Source organism: Conger conger, chromosome 19 (assembly GCF_963514075.1).
Source record: "Conger conger chromosome 19, fConCon1.1, whole genome shotgun sequence".
Classification (NCBI taxonomy): domain Eukaryota; kingdom Metazoa; phylum Chordata; class Actinopteri; order Anguilliformes; family Congridae; genus Conger; species Conger conger.
In genome coordinates, this window is record NC_083778.1 from 6,986,764 (window position 1) to 7,001,931 (window position 15,168).

At 52.6% G+C, this 15,168-nt stretch overlaps 1 protein-coding gene across 1 annotated transcript in view; it reads left to right on the plus strand.

The window, feature by feature from the left end:
- Positions 1-15,168, plus strand: part of otogl (otogelin-like) — a 47,879-nt gene that overhangs the window by 14,279 nt on the left and 18,432 nt on the right. Inside the window, exons 18-35 of the mRNA XM_061229839.1 lie at positions 269-478; positions 1,081-1,276; positions 2,123-2,197; positions 2,347-2,390; positions 2,746-2,917; positions 3,948-4,055; positions 4,949-5,087; positions 6,456-6,590; positions 6,692-6,838; positions 7,313-7,432; positions 8,082-8,198; positions 9,036-9,192; positions 9,553-9,579; positions 9,798-9,974; positions 11,467-11,745; positions 12,508-12,625; positions 13,297-13,376; positions 14,059-15,167. Of these exons, the coding sequence (XP_061085823.1) occupies positions 269-478; positions 1,081-1,276; positions 2,123-2,197; positions 2,347-2,390; positions 2,746-2,917; positions 3,948-4,055; positions 4,949-5,087; positions 6,456-6,590; positions 6,692-6,838; positions 7,313-7,432; positions 8,082-8,198; positions 9,036-9,192; positions 9,553-9,579; positions 9,798-9,974; positions 11,467-11,745; positions 12,508-12,625; positions 13,297-13,376; positions 14,059-15,167 (3,410 nt within the window). The remainder of the gene's footprint in view (positions 1-268; positions 479-1,080; positions 1,277-2,122; positions 2,198-2,346; positions 2,391-2,745; positions 2,918-3,947; positions 4,056-4,948; positions 5,088-6,455; positions 6,591-6,691; positions 6,839-7,312; positions 7,433-8,081; positions 8,199-9,035; positions 9,193-9,552; positions 9,580-9,797; positions 9,975-11,466; positions 11,746-12,507; positions 12,626-13,296; positions 13,377-14,058; position 15,168) is intronic.

Sequence of the window (15,168 nt, forward strand, 5' to 3'; positions counted from 1 at the left end):
CCATATTCACCCAGTATTCTCAGAGAAGCAATGTTGATCAGGGACCCGTTTTTTTCTCTGAGCTTGCTTTATGGTACCGTACTGTCAGTGAAAATGTCTTACCCAATTGGCAAATCTTGAAACGAGTCAAACCATGTCACGTGATTGCCAATATTTAGTCTCATTTAGCAAAGGCTAAAATACACCACTAAAGTGCTTGCTGTGGAGCGACTGCTGTGTAAAGGCGATGGCGGTCCTCTCACAGCCGGCCGATGGCCCTGTGTTGCAGTGTTCTACGCCTCCATATGCGACGCGATCTCCGAGGAGCTGTTCCGGCCCTGCCACGGCTACGTCAGCCCGGGCGCGTACCACCAGCAGTGCCGCTTCCAGGCCTGCCGCTGCGGGCGGCCCTGCCTCTGCACCGCCCTGGCGCACTACGCCCGGATCTGCGCCAAGCACCGCGCGCCCGTCAACTTCAGGGCCCGCGTCTCCGAGTGCGGTGGGTGTCCTCCGGGAGGGGCCACACATCCGCCCGCTAAAAGGCCTTTATCCGCTGCTTCTCAGAGGAAGGACACTACCGTGTGTTTCTAAAGGAGTAAATCTGGAGGGCAGGGGTTGGCATCCCTGAGTGTATGTAAGCACCACCGTGCCCTTCCCGTATGTGGAATCACGGTCCTCGAGAGCGGAGAACTGCTGGTTTTCCACCCTCCTTTTTACCTGGGGGTCAGGTGTGAAGCCAGTCTGGCCAATCAGTAGGAGTAATTGTTAAGTTAATTAACCAGAAAGTAAGTAAGCCAGGGTCAGATTTGCGGATCCCTGCCGCAGGCAAATCATACGAGTAATTGTCATTCGTTATTCACTGTTATTTACAAGCGATCAGATCAGATTTGTGCGTTCACTATAATGATTTGCTAGCGTATCTATACTGGTTCCTGTGGTAGCAACGTATGTAGAAACTGTAGAAACGCGCCGTTTGTTTCTTTTCTGGTGCTCTGCATGACGTGAGGTCAAATGCTCGAAAGACCGCTCGAAATCCGATCCCGAGACGCGCGTCTCCAGAAACGAGGATGCCGGGGTTAAACGGCGGCGCTCTGTGTGCAGGGATGGTGTGCCTGGGCGGGATGATGTACGACTCCTGCACCTCCACGTGCGGGCGGACGTGCCAGTCGCTGTCCAGCGGGGAGGTCTGCCCCAAGGGAGACGATGATGATGACGACGACGACGACGACTGCGAAGAGGGCTGCAGCTGTGCGAAGGGGAGCTTCTACGACGACGTGCGACAGCGCTGCGTGCAGGCGTGAGCGACGCGGCCTTCTCGGCCGCTTCTCCTCGGCTGCTTCTCCTCGGCTGCTTCTCCTCGGCTGCTTCTTCTCGGCCGCTTCTTCTCGACCGCTTCTCCTCGGCTGCTTCTCCTCGGCTGCTTCTCCTCGGCTGCTTCTTCTCGGCTGCTTCTCCTCGGCTGCTTCTCCTCGGCCGCTTCTCCTCGGCCGCTTCTTCTCGGCCGCTTCTCCTCGGCCGCTTCTTCTCGGCTGCTTCTCCTCGGCTGCTTCTTCTCGGCCGCTTCTTCTCGGCCGCTTCTTCTCGGCCGCTTCTTCTCGGCTGCTTCTTCTCGACTGCTTCTTCTCGGCTGCTTCTCCTCGGCTGCTTCTTCTCGGCTGCTTCTTCTCGGCTGCTTCTCCTCGGCTGCTTCTTCTAGGCTGCTTCTTCTCGGCTGCCTTCTTCTCGGCTGCTTCTTCTCGGCTGCTTCTTCTCGGCTGCCTTCTTCTCGGCTGCCTTCTTCTCGGCTGCCTTCTTCTCGGCTGCTTCTTCTCGGCTGCCTTCTTCTCGGCTGCCTTCTTCTCGGCTGCCTTCTTCTCGGCTGCTTCTTCTCGGCTGCCTTCTTCTCGGCTGCCTTCTTCTCGGCTGCCTTCTTCTCGGCCGCTTCTTCTCGGCTGCTTCTTCTCGACTGCTTCTTCTCGGCTGCTTCTCCTCGGCTGCTTCTTCTCGGCTGCTTCTTCTCGGCTGCTTCTTCTCGGCCGATTTCCACTCTGGATTAGGGCCAACCCACAGCCTCTGGGCCTCTGCGCCCTCTGGGTCTGTGGCGGGTGACAGCCGTGGTACATGATGGCCGTGTTTGTTTTTCGTCCCCTTTTTGTCTGCACAGGTCCCAGTGTCACTGTTACTTCATGGGCTCGGTATTCCAGCCTGGAGAGGTGTCCTTCAGCTCCTCCGGACCCTGGTGAGCCCGCACGGCCACATTTTACTCAGACATTTAAAAAAAATGTTTTTTTAAACCTCACGCAGCCCATCCCACAGGAATTCTGGGACATTAGCACTGACTGTCATCTGCCGTGTACTGTCGTAGTGATGTCTCTCTTTGCCCAACAGCCTTTGCAGAAACGGGCAGATGGAGTGTGTGCCCGAGGAAAGAGGTAACCCGTTCTTTGCATGTTTAGTATTCTTTCCGACCGGACAGGCAGTAACATTTTTAAATGGCTGCTTCAGCGACTACCCACAGGCCCTAGGTGTGTGTGATAGGGGCGGCCTGTAGCGTAGTGGTTAAGGTTAAGGTACATGACTGGGACCCGCAAGGTCAGCGGTTCGATTCCCGGTGTAGCCACAATAAGATCCGCACAGCCGTCGGGCCCTTGAGCAAGGCCCTTAACCCTGCGTTGCTCCAGGGAAGGATTGTCTCCTGCTTAGTCGAATCAACTGTACGTCACTCTGGATAAGAGCATCTGCCAAATGCTAATAATGCAATGTAATGAAATGTAATGTCTGATGCAGAGCCAGAGCATGGTGAGTGCCCCCCAGGGAAAGTGTACTACAGCTGCAGTGTGCGGAACGGGGGGGCGCCCCGTTTGGGCATCGCCTGCGAGGTCACCTGCCGGAACCTGATGATGAATCTCACCTGCCCGCCCATGACCCCCTGCGTGCCCGGGTGCGGCTGCCCTGCAGGGTAGGAGTCGATCTGTCCGTGTCTGTCTGTCTGTCTGTCTGTCTCTGTGTCCCTCGGTCTCTCCTACAGTAGCCTGTGTGTGGGAGCTGGGATGGTTCACATACCTGCCCCTACTCTGAGCCCCCTGAGAAACCCTGAGCTCTTTGACGTTCGCCAAAGATCACTGCGGTTACACTGCCTGCAGTGACCCCTGGTGGATAAGGACCGAAATGCAGGACCTGTCGCAGGTCAGGAGGAGCCAATGACGGTGCTGCTCACAGCCAGACCACTTTAATGACCCTGGTTCTGAGTGCTTTGGGAAAAAAAAAATCTTTTGTCAAAAATTCACTCTGCTTCAGGGGCTTCGCAGGAACACGATCACCTGCCATTCCCCCCGGCCACCTCTAGAGGGAGCACTTGTAAGAGCGGGTAAGGAAAGAAGAGCTTCACGTGGATGTGGGTGAGATGCCGGAAAAGAGCAGGTGGTTGAGTAAAATGCCAGGAAAGGGCGGCGTAGTACTCGGTGCAAAGACCAGGGGGCGCCAAACAAAAGGTGTTTGAAGAAGGACACGGCATTCCGGCGAGGTTACTTCCACAGCCGCCACCCGAAACGATCCGGCCTGGCACCCCGCCCGCTCCCCTTGCATCAGAACAGATCGGGCCGCGGGCCAGCCGCGACCTGGCAACATCCACAGGTGTTCCGGTCACAAGGGAGCTCTGCATTCACCTGGTTTTGAGGACCGCGAATGCCCCTCTCCCCCCCTCTCCCACCTCATCACTTACAGGACAGGATCTGAAAAGGCCCCAGACACAGGCTCTCCTTTTGTGAAGAAGCACTCAGGTGTGGCACAAAGAGGCAACTTAAAGCCGCCAGAATGAATGGTGGACAAATCGCCACCCCAGTGCAGATAATGAAGACGTGACTAACTGCCTTAAAGGGCAGGAAATGCTCTCGCCCTTTTGAAAGGTGATGGCCCAGAGTGTCATGCAGAGGGCCTGCAGAGGGCGCTGTGGGAAGCATGCTTAACCTCTCTGCGCGGTTCTTCCACAGGCTGGTCCGGCACAATGGAGAGTGCTACTTCCCAGAGAACTGCCCCTGTGCATGGCTGGGCCTGGACTACCTGCCTGGAGAAACTGTGGCCACGTCCTGCTACAGATGGTACAGTATGGGGTTAGCGTTAGCCACGCCCTGCGACTGATGGTACAGTATGGGGTTAGCGTTAGCCACGCCCTGCTACAGATGGTACAGTATGGGGTTAGCGTTAGCCACGCCCTGCTACAGATGGTACAGTATGGGGTTAGCGTTAGCCACGCCCTGCTACAGATGGTACAGTGTGGGGTTAGCGTTAGCCACACCCTGCCACAGACATTACAGTATGGTTTAAGCCTTAGCCAAGCCCTGTTATAGATGGTACAGTATGGGGTTAGCGTTAGCCACACCCTGCCACAGACATTACACTATGGTTTAAGCATTAGCCAAGCCCTGTTATAGATGGTACAGTATGGGGTTTGCTATTAGCCACGCCCTGAAACAGATATGACAGTATGAAGTCAGCGTTAGCTATGCCCTGCTACAGATGGTACAGTATAGGGTTAGCATTAGCCATGCCGTGCTAAAGATGGTATTTTGGAGTTAGCGTTAGCCACGCCCTGCTACAGATGGTACAGTATGGTACCATATGGTTTTAGTGTTAGCCACGTCCTGCTACAGATGATACAGTATGGAGTTAGCATTAGCCACACCCTCTTACAGGTGGTACAGTATGGTCTTAGGATTTGCCACACCCTGCTACAGATGGTACAGTATGGGGTTAACATTAGTCAAGTCCTGCAACAGATGATACAGTATATGGGGTGAGCGTTAGCCACTCCCTGCAACAGATGATACAGTACAGGGTTAGAACTAAACATACCCTGCTACAAATGCTCCAGTATGGGGTTAGCATTAGCTATGCCCTGCTACAGATGCTACAGTATGGGGTTAGCTCCTCACTTATCACAATTAAGCCAGAGCTGACTAAACCCGCACCTCGATCTGTCCCCCCCCACCAGCGTTTGCCATCGCGGGTTTTTCAACTGCACCCACTTCCCCTGCCCCGCCGTCTGCACTGCCTACAGCGACCGCCACTACCACACCTTCGACGGTCTGGAGTACGACTACGTCAGCGACTGCCAGGTCTACTTGGTCAAGGTACGAGCGGGGCGGTGAAAGCGCTCCTCCTTCAAACAATTTCAAACTGTTAATCCGTTAGCTCTGCTCCTTTCCTCTGGCGAAAAATGACTCGGCGCAATTCCGTGTTTGTTTTGTGATCGCATTGGTAAATGGTTTCCTTTCACTGACCGTTAATGACATTTGAATGTGGTGGGGATAACTGCCACTAATGCCTACAGCTGGAAAAAATATCTGTGCCTATCTGAAACCTTAGGCCATTAGGGGGATGTTAATTTGGAGCTCCCATGTGAATTGGGTGTGGGGAGGGAGGGGAGGTGATGTGAGCCCAGACAGAATGATCCAGAAACCCATCCCTCAGAGCCACCGGGGCAGATTGAATCACTTGGAAAAAAGATCTGGGCCTGTTCTCGGCGCTCCTAATCTTGGGAAAATCAGAAGCTTTTTTTTAATTAGAACAGGATTGCTGTAATGCAACCCCAGCAAATGTCAAATCCGCTGGACAAACACACCGCACAAAGAGAAACTCTGTTCCGCCAGTCTGCAGGCTATTCCCAGACCTTTCACCACTCTGCAAGGGGCACCTTTTAAAAAATAACTAAATAAAACCTTGTTAAGTGCCGGGAACAGGTACGGGGCCATTACACGCTTTTGCGCAAGCGCGTTTGTGTGAGCGTGGTGGTGGCGTGGTGGTTGCGGCGGTTCTGGTAGTTTTTGTTTTTTAACCCTTTGAAGAATAGGCTGTTTACATTTTGACAGTTTTTTTAATTTATTTTTTATTTAAATTCTGTCGGTGTTCTAGAACTAGTGACCGGTACATGAAAATATTTGTGATCTTACACCTTAAAGCAGCCGGTCCCGGCCTGGGGAAGGCTCAAATGTAGAGTCTGTTGGGGCGTGTTAGCGCCCCGCGTCCTCGCAGGACAGTTTTGGGACCGTTTCCCGAGGAGCCGGCGCTTGACTTGACGGCGTGCCCAGGCGCGGGCAGGGAGCAGGCTTACTGAGGCTTACTGTCAGCAGGCTTACTTGAGTCGCTTCCCCCAGACCGTGTCCGTGTCCAGCCGCTCAGGATGGCCCCGTTTGAAAGGTTTTGATCTGGATCTGGTGAGTCTGAAGGGCTCCCCTGGGGTCAGCAGTGAAAGAGCGGGCTCTGCTGCCGGGCACGTCACGGCTTTCTCCGAACACCGGTGGAAATTCCAGTAAAGGTCACAGAGTACTGAGAAGCCGGCCCTGTGGGGAGAGAGAGGGTTATCTGGGCTTTATTTTCCCATGGAAACTGCTTCAACTGCCTCAAATTAGTTTACTGATAAACACACAAACAGAACACTAAGCGATGTCACTGAGTGTAATTGATAATACTTTTTTTTATTTATTTTTTTATAATTTCAGAGCATCAATGACACGGAGATCTCCATCACCACCCAAAACAAAGACTGCTATGAGAGTGGAATCGTCTGTATGAAGTACCTGGTCATCTACGTGGGGCTCACGAAAATCTACTTCAGTGACAACTCGGGCAAGCCGGTCAGTGTCCCTCAAAAGGAGAGGATTGGTGCGTCAGTGTATCTATAATTCGATATTAGTTGTTGTTATTAATAGGCATGTCCTTGTTTCTGCCGTTCCAGAGTGTGTCCACAGTGGTTGGGAAGGGTTTTGAGTTCCAGATGTTGGGGGCTGGATACTACACTGTGGTTCACTTCCCCAAGCAAGAAATCACAATCCTGTGGGACAAGAAGACCACCGTGCACGTCCGCGCCGGGCCCCAGTGGAAGGTGAGCGCCCTCTGCTGCCTCGGAGGAAGCAGCGGGAAGGCAGTTAAAGACGAGCACTAGCTTCCGCGATATGACGTACAGTATACACGAGTGAAACTGATGTTTCGGGGGGAGTTGATTTAACTCATGTCAAATGAGGAGGGGCACGTCAAATGGGGATGTGCACCACTGCGTGGAAATGATATTGAGCCTCAAATCTAGCTCTTTTCTCCCGGGTAATTAACTGCACAATTAGAGAACTGTCGTCATACCTGACCAGCAAAACCACCAGTTCTCCGTCCTCAAGGACCTCTTTTTGAGGAGCAGGGACCTGCTTACTCCTTCACCAGTTTGACTGTAGTTTTAACGAAAAACATTCACTTGGGAGGTACTTCTCAATTTATATTTCGTAACGCAATACCATTTGAGTGGATTTCTGCCGACCCCAGGCTGAGTATGGAAGCGGAGGATGAGTGTTTGTCTCCCACACCGCAGGGCCGGCTGACGGGCATGTGTGGGAACTTCGACACGGTGACGGCCAATGACATGACCACCTCCGGCCACCTGGAGGTCAGCAACCCCCAGGCCTTCGGTGACAGCTGGGCCCTCGGGCAGGTCAGTCACAGAGGCAACAGAAACAAGGACAGGCCTATCAGAAGTATTGTCGTTTAAGTGTGGTCCAATCCCCTTCTCCGAGAATGGGATGCCAGGACTTTTAACACATTTTAATTTGTTCAATGATTTAATTGTTCATTAGGTTATTTTGTGCGACTCATGAGTGAATAGTTTCCACCGCCCATTTCCCAGCTCCTTAAGTGTCCCCATTTCTCTTTCAAATATATCTGGTACACTGCTTTCATCCTTTCCAATAGCTCACTGTGTATTGTGTGGTCCCAGGGGGACACCAGTATAAATCAGGCAATGATTCTGTTTGACCCTCATTCACAAAAGCATCCAGGCCAGTGAGTCGCCTCTAAATTGAAATGATTTCTTTGTTTTAGGTGGGTTGGTACGTGAGCCCTTGCTGGATGAAATCTGTCTATCAGGGTTCCCAAGTCCCTTTAAAATAATTTAAATATTTAAATTTTTCAGAGTCAGATACTATAGATTGAGATTATGTTGTTCTTGAAAAATCGGCTAAATCCAAAACAGAAACTTTTTTTATCAAGTTTAACACATCAGATCCCCCCCCCCCGCCCAGCTGAGTTTAAGATGATTGGCATAACCCCCCCCCCCCCCCTCCTTTGTGCCCCCCTGCCCTCAGTGTGAGAGTGATTTTGTGGTGAAGCGGCCATGTGAAGGAGATCTGGCCAGGCAGCCGTACGCCAAGAGAGAGTGCGCCCTGCTGTACAGTGACGTCTTCGCGCCGTGTCACAATGTGGTGGGTACAAAGGCCCGTTCTGTCCCCTGAAAGCCTCTTCACCGCGGGGGGAGGGCGGGGGGGGGCAGCCGCCTGGGGCACTGAGCTCCGGGAGAAAGCAGTGGGTCACGGGAGGGGAGGGTTGGGGGGGGGGGGCGGGGAAACTGTGAAAACCGGCTGGACTCGGCTGCATCAGGAGACTTCACTAAGACTTCACTCCGGGAGCACGCCTCACACCCACAATGCACGCATCACCCCTAGAACAGGTAGGATGTTCCCCAGAAGAGACGCGACACGCCTCATGTCACAGAACACGTCTCGGGCACGCTGGTGCAGATGAAGCTCAGCTGTGCCTGAGCACGCACAAAATGTGTGGGACTATGTTTGCCACCTTTCCTTTATGTAAAGTCACCGGTCTTACCACTAGGTGGTGTTGTCATCTCAGATTTGGGCCTGTTTGGATTTTCGAAGCCCTGTTTCCCACTCTTCCCCCGGCCTGAAAGCAGAATTTTAGCCTGTTCTGATGCGGTCACATATTTCAAGCAAAGATAATTCTAGAAATCCCACCACCATTCCCAGCAGTCACCTCTCTGACAAAGAGTCGACCAAAGACATCTGGGCTGCTGGGTGGCTCAACCAGGTAAGGCACTGTTCCTCTCGTGCACGGATGAGCCCCACCCGAATCTGGCCGGTCACCCCCCTGGCCGGTCACCCCCCTGGCTGACACATCGTCCAGCCACAGCCGGCACGGGCTCAGTCCCGATTCGATTCAGAGTCCGACTCGCGCCACTAAAGAATCAATCCAGGTTGTCAGTGTTGGGCTGAATGTTTCTCTGACCACTGGCCGTTTCCCCCCAGGTGGATGTGACCTGGTTCTACAAGAACTGCCTGACTGACACCTGCAACTGTAACCGGGGCGGGGACTGTGAGTGCCTGTGCACCAGCGTCGGAGCCTATGCCCATAAGTGCTGCCAACATGGCATCACCGTCCAGTGGAGAAGCCCCACTGTCTGCCGTGAGTATGCCCCCCTCGCCCCAATACATCCCCCCAAAATGGTGCCCAGACACGCTCCTGCTCAGCAACGTTCCACTACTTTAGCACGTAATACTTGGTAAGACGCACTCTGGGGTGCGATAAGATTAGCAGCAATAGCCGTTATCATTAGCGTAGTTAGCTAGCATTACCCAATAGCGGCCAGATGGGGGATGTTCTTTTCTACACAGTGAAGATGACCACGTGTATATCGACATAAGGTAGTGTGGAGAAGGCAAATATAAATGTTATGTGAATGCACATGCTTTTATGCTCTGCACAGAAGCTGCCAAACGCTTTTGTGAATCTCCACCCAAATAAGATCTTGTGTCTTCTTTTCAGCTTATGACTGCGAATACTACAACCAAGGTAGAGTATCCTGCTGCACTTTACGGAGCTTAGTGTGGAGCTGGGATGTGTGAAAGAAATGGGTCGGGAAGAATCTTTCAGTCAGGTCTGCGCAGCTCGGCTGGGGGACTGCAGAGTGACTGCTCTTATACGGGGACGTTCTGAAAATTTTAACTTTTTCTTTCATTACTAAAGTGGATGTGTTGGCTGTGCACGCGTGTGATTGATCTGGTCCTCAGAGCTGGGAGAGGGACCCTACACGCTGTCCAGCGTGGCCTTCAACGACACCGTGCTGGGCGCTAACCGGACCAGCGGGGAGGTCCTTCCCCTGCCCAAAACCAGCACCTCGGGGGGGCCTGCCACCGTGCTCTTCAACTTCATGATCACCGCCGGGCTTCACAAAGACCGCTTCTCCCGTGAGTCCCAGTGCATACCCCTCTCTCCCTCTCTCCTTCCCTCTGTTTCCATCTCCTTCCCTCTCTCCCTCTCTCCTTTCCTCTGTCCCTCTCTTTCCCACTGTTTCCATCTCCTTCCCTCTCTCCCTCTCCTTCCCACTGTTTCCATCTCCTTCCCTCTTTCTCTCTCCTTCCCTCTGTTTCCATCTCCTTCCCTCTCTCCCTCTCTCCTTCCCTCTGTCCCTCTCTTTCCCACTGTTTCCATCTCCTTCCCTCTCTCCCTCTCTCCTTCCCACTGTTTCCATCTCCTTCCCTCTTTCTCTCTCTTTCCCACTGTATCCATCTCCTTCCCTCTCTCCCTCTCTTTCTCACTGTACCCATCTCCTTCCCTCTCTCCCTCTTTCTCACTGTACCCATCTCCTTCCCTCTCTCCCTCTCTCCATCTCCTTCCCTCTCTCCCTCTCTCCTTCCCACTGTATCCATCTCCTTCCCGTTATCTCTCTCCATCTCTCCCTCTCACTGCATCCACCTCCTTCCTGTTATCTCTCCTTCTCTCCTTCCCTTCTTATCTCTTTATTTCAATTCCAATCTCTATCCTGCCCACTGTATCAATTGCCTTCCCTTTATCTCTCCTTCCTCCTGTCCTCCTTATCTCTTTACTTCACTCTGTATCTCTCCTTCCCTCTGTAAAAAATGGAGAACACTCTTACACACTGTGTAAGACCAATGCCCATCTCTCACACAGAACACGTCAGAGGCCAGAGAAAGGGTCAGAGGTTACAGAGGTTAGCTTCTGGTCCAGAGGCTAATTCAATTTGTGTGGCTCTTTCCTGAAGCCGACAGTGAAAACACACAGCTCTCTTAATAAAGCAAGTTCTGAGAACTGAGCTGAGCACCTCGCTGCTCAAGCCTGTTACTGAAACCAGCCAGGCCATATCTCCTCTCCTCATCAGCTCATAAAAATACCTCAGCCACTCGTTACAAGGAGAAACATAAGCACCTAAGATAGTAAAGCGGCTCTATTTGAATTATACTGGTACAGAGTCGAGTTTCGGCTGTACATGATGTCCAATTTTTCACTTGGGTAACAAAGCATTCAGCCTTGCACAATTTGTAATGTAGGAGAAGTATTTATTGTTACCACGAAAAAATGAGCCTCTGAGTTGGACCTCTCTCTATTGCTGCAGTCTTCTGGCAAAATACACATACTGACAAACAGCCAATCAGAAATCAATGTGAGAGTAGTGCTTCCTGTTTGGAGAGTAGTGCTTCCTGTTTTGAGAGCTGTGCTTCCAGTTTTGAGAGCTGTGTTTCCTGTTTTGAGAGCTGTGCTTCCTGTTTTGAGAGCTGTGCTTCCTGTTGAGAGCTGTGCTTCCTGTTTTGAGAGCTGTGCTTCCTGTTGAGAGCTGTGCTTCCTGTTCTGAGAATTGTGCTTCCTCTTTTGAGAGCTGTGCTTCCTCTTTTGAGAGCTGTGCTTCCTCTTTTGAGAGCTGTGCTTCCTTTGTGGCCGTAGGCCTCCCCGTCATCTCCCTAGAGTCTGCCGAGCGGCCCAACTACTTCCTGTGCGTGGGGGAGGGGCGCCGCCTGCGGTTGGAGCGCTGGAGTTCGGGGGAGGGCTTTCGCCAGCGCGCTACCTTCTTCCACCACCAGGGGCTGTGGCTGCCGGGGCTCTCCTCCTTCGAGCTGTACAGCCTGAAGGGCTTCTTCCTCACGCTGACCCGCGCCGCGGTGCGCGCTAAGGCCTACGACCACTCCCGCGCCTTCAAACGGGTCAGCAGCTTCATCGTCCAAGGTACCTGCCAGAGGGGTGGGGTCTGTCGTCTCCTGCGGCACTGTGAGCTCTAGTGCACGGGCTCAAAGCAATGTTTGTTGACCACAGAGATCATCGAGTCACGGTCCTTTGCGATCCGAGAAACTGCTGGTTTTCCCACCCTCCCTTTACCAGGGAGTGAGGTGTGAAGGCAGTCTGGCCAATCACCAGCACACATTATTCAGCTAATACTCAAAACCAGGGCCGGATTTGGGTTCCAGGTACAGATTTGATGATTGCTGGCAGACAGCATACTTTAAAAATGGCTTAACCCAGGGGTAGGCAACCCTGGTCTTGGAGTGCCAGTGATGTTTTTCTTCCATCTGAGCTTGTAGATGGAATCACGATAGGTGATGATGAAATGCCTGAGCCTGAATATTCTGAATGGCTGTTGCACATGTTCTTCTGCATTCACTACACCCGATTAATTAAACTAAATAAAAATAATTATATTACATAGTTATAGGTTTGGATGGAGCAAAAACCAGGACCATCTCTGGCACTCGAGAACCAAGGTTGCCTTCCCCTGGCTTCAACAATGTATGTGTACAGCAGGGAGAGTCCAATCTGGCCCTCAAATTTAAATCCGACTCCTCGGTGATTAACAGAACAGTTAGACTGCATGTGCACAGCGTTCTTTAACTCCGGATTATTTGTTCTGATCAGCGGCAGTACGGTAAAAATGGGCGTCATAAATCCGTGGTGGTGTGACCCTGCTTGATGCGGGCAAGTGCGTGTTTCCAGACAGCAGTTTGCTGATCCCGTACCGGATCATGTGCGAGTGGAAGTACCAGGCCTGTTCCAGCCCGTGCGTGAAGACCTGCAACGACCCGGAAGCCACCCAGTGCCACTTCCTGCCGCCGTGAGATCACGTCACCCCCGCTCTTCCCCGGCCACACACGCACAATCACACATGTATCAGACATTACATTACATTATTATTGGCATTTGGCAGACGCTCTTATCCGGAGCGATGTACAGTTGTTTAGACTAAGCAGGAGACAATCCTCCCCTGGAGCGACGCAGGGTTGAGGGCCTTGCTCAAGGGACCAACGGCTGTGCAGACCCTATGGTGGCTACACTGGGATTAGAACCACTGACCTCGGGTGTCCCAGTCATTTACCTTAACCACTACGCTACAGGCCACCCATACATGCACAATCACACGTGTATTAGCACATAGGTTTTGTTTTAGAAGAACAGGGCTCACTCCTGCTTCTGTTCTAGTTGCAGCTCGCGTACCACTGTCATAGCTACTCCCAAATTCCTAAATTAAACATTCAGACTGATCTGGGTTGGCCATTACAATATTTAAAAGTCTTAAGGATCACAGCAGACCCCCGCCTCAGCATACAGGTGTTGAGTGGCTGGAGTTCATGGGAGACGTAGTTCAACTTGTAGGATTAATGATATTGAATTGGCCTTTCTCCAGTTTTAGCTGTTTATCACACAGTTGAGGTCACTGGGTCAAAAGGAGTATTCCCAGCTGTGCAGATGCGGGGGATTTTGTCTACACCAATGTCCTCTCTACAGGGTAGAGGGCTGCTTCCCACGATGTCCCAGAAACATGATCTTGGATGAAGTCACCAGGAGATGTGTTTACAAGGAGGACTGTGAGTACTGCCACTGCCATCAGAAAACTAGCAAAGATGGACAACTATTAGTAGCACCCAGGTACAAGTTATCAGATGACTGAGAGCAACCCTTTTAAAAACTGTGAACTTTGTTTTCTTAGCATTTAAAATGAATTTCTAATTAAGCACAGCAGCTTGTAAGGAATGTAAAGGTGTTCGAAGCTCTTTAACAGCCTGGGTTTGTGCGTTCTCAAATGTATAAAGGACGGTATCATCTGCACATATGTGAAGTTTTGCTTGGATGCTCTTACCTAGATTTGTAAAATTGTAAAAGGGACAGGTCCCAAGACAGAGCTTCGGGGAACACCTTTACTAATCTCTAAAACGTGTGGCCTTCTGTGCATAAGTATTGCGTTCTGACCCCAAAATACATGGTGTCAAACACAATATGAGTATGACAGTACAATAAAGAATACAACAATAAATTCATTTATTCCACCTTCATTGAGTGTACAGTATGTGAGTATAATAACTCATGTTTGTAATTTTTTTTTTTTGGCAATAGTAATGAGGCCAATATGCTGAAACACCAGTGTTTTTAATAGAGCTGAAATAAATTAATGAAATGTATTTGTAATTGTAATTTGTTGTAATTGTAATTTGTTGTAATTGTAATTTGCTTGCTGAGCTGTGTCTGTTCAAACCCTAACTCCCACTGTAGGTATCATCCTCCCTCCGACACAAACTCCTTACTTGTTTGTGACGAGGTCCAACAGAACCACAACAGCACCAACCTCCACCACCCCCACCACCACCACCACCCCCCCCAGAACCCCCCCGACCATCATTCCAACCAGAACTACCCCCACCATCTATCCACCCAGAACCACCCCCACCATCTATCCAACTAGAACCACCCCCAGAACCACCCCCAGAACCACCCCCACCATCTATCCAACCAGAACCACCACCAGGCCCAGCACCACCCCCACAATCACTCCTCCCATCACCACGCTCACCCCCAGCATTTCTCCAACCAGCACCACTCCCAGCACCACAGCCAGCACCCGTCCAACCAGAACTCCCACTGCCACCCCCACACTCACCCTCACCTCTGCCACCACCAGAACCACCACCCGCCCCAGAACCCCCACCGTCTCTACCACCGCCAGCACATCTACCGCCCCCAGGACCTCCACATCAGCGGCAGCTCCACCCGTCACCCCTCTGGTGCCTGAGCGCACTACCCCGCCTCCCGTTCCGGAGGCCACACAGCCTGCCATCCTCCTACCGTCTCCTCCTGTCCCACCGGTGACCACGCCCACGCCCAGGCCCGCCACCCCACCGAGACCGACCACCTCCACCTCGCCCCCCCTCACCGCCAGTGCTTCACCTACTCCGACCCCCCCTGCCACCACCCACACCGCCCCCGCAGTGACGACAGAGGCCACCTCCCCGAGCCTCATACCCCCTTCCACCGTCTCCACGACGACAGCAGCTCCCGGCACGACGACGGCGGAGGCCCTGACCGTCACCACCGCAGCCACGTCGACGCCACCACCGTCAACCGCCCGAACCCCGCCCGCCACCACCTCCAAACCCTCCCTCCCCTCAACACCACCTCCCACCACCGAGGCTGAAGCCAGGCCCACTCCCTCCGCCAGCCCCACTCCCACACTCCCGGAGTCCACGACAGCCCCGCCCAGCACCAGCACCGAAAAGGAGGTTATCGTCGTGACTACGTCTCCCACGCCCCCGACGCCCTCCCCGACGCCCGAGGCCGAGGTGGACACTCTGCCGCCATTCCTGCTGCCCACAGCGCCCTGTACGG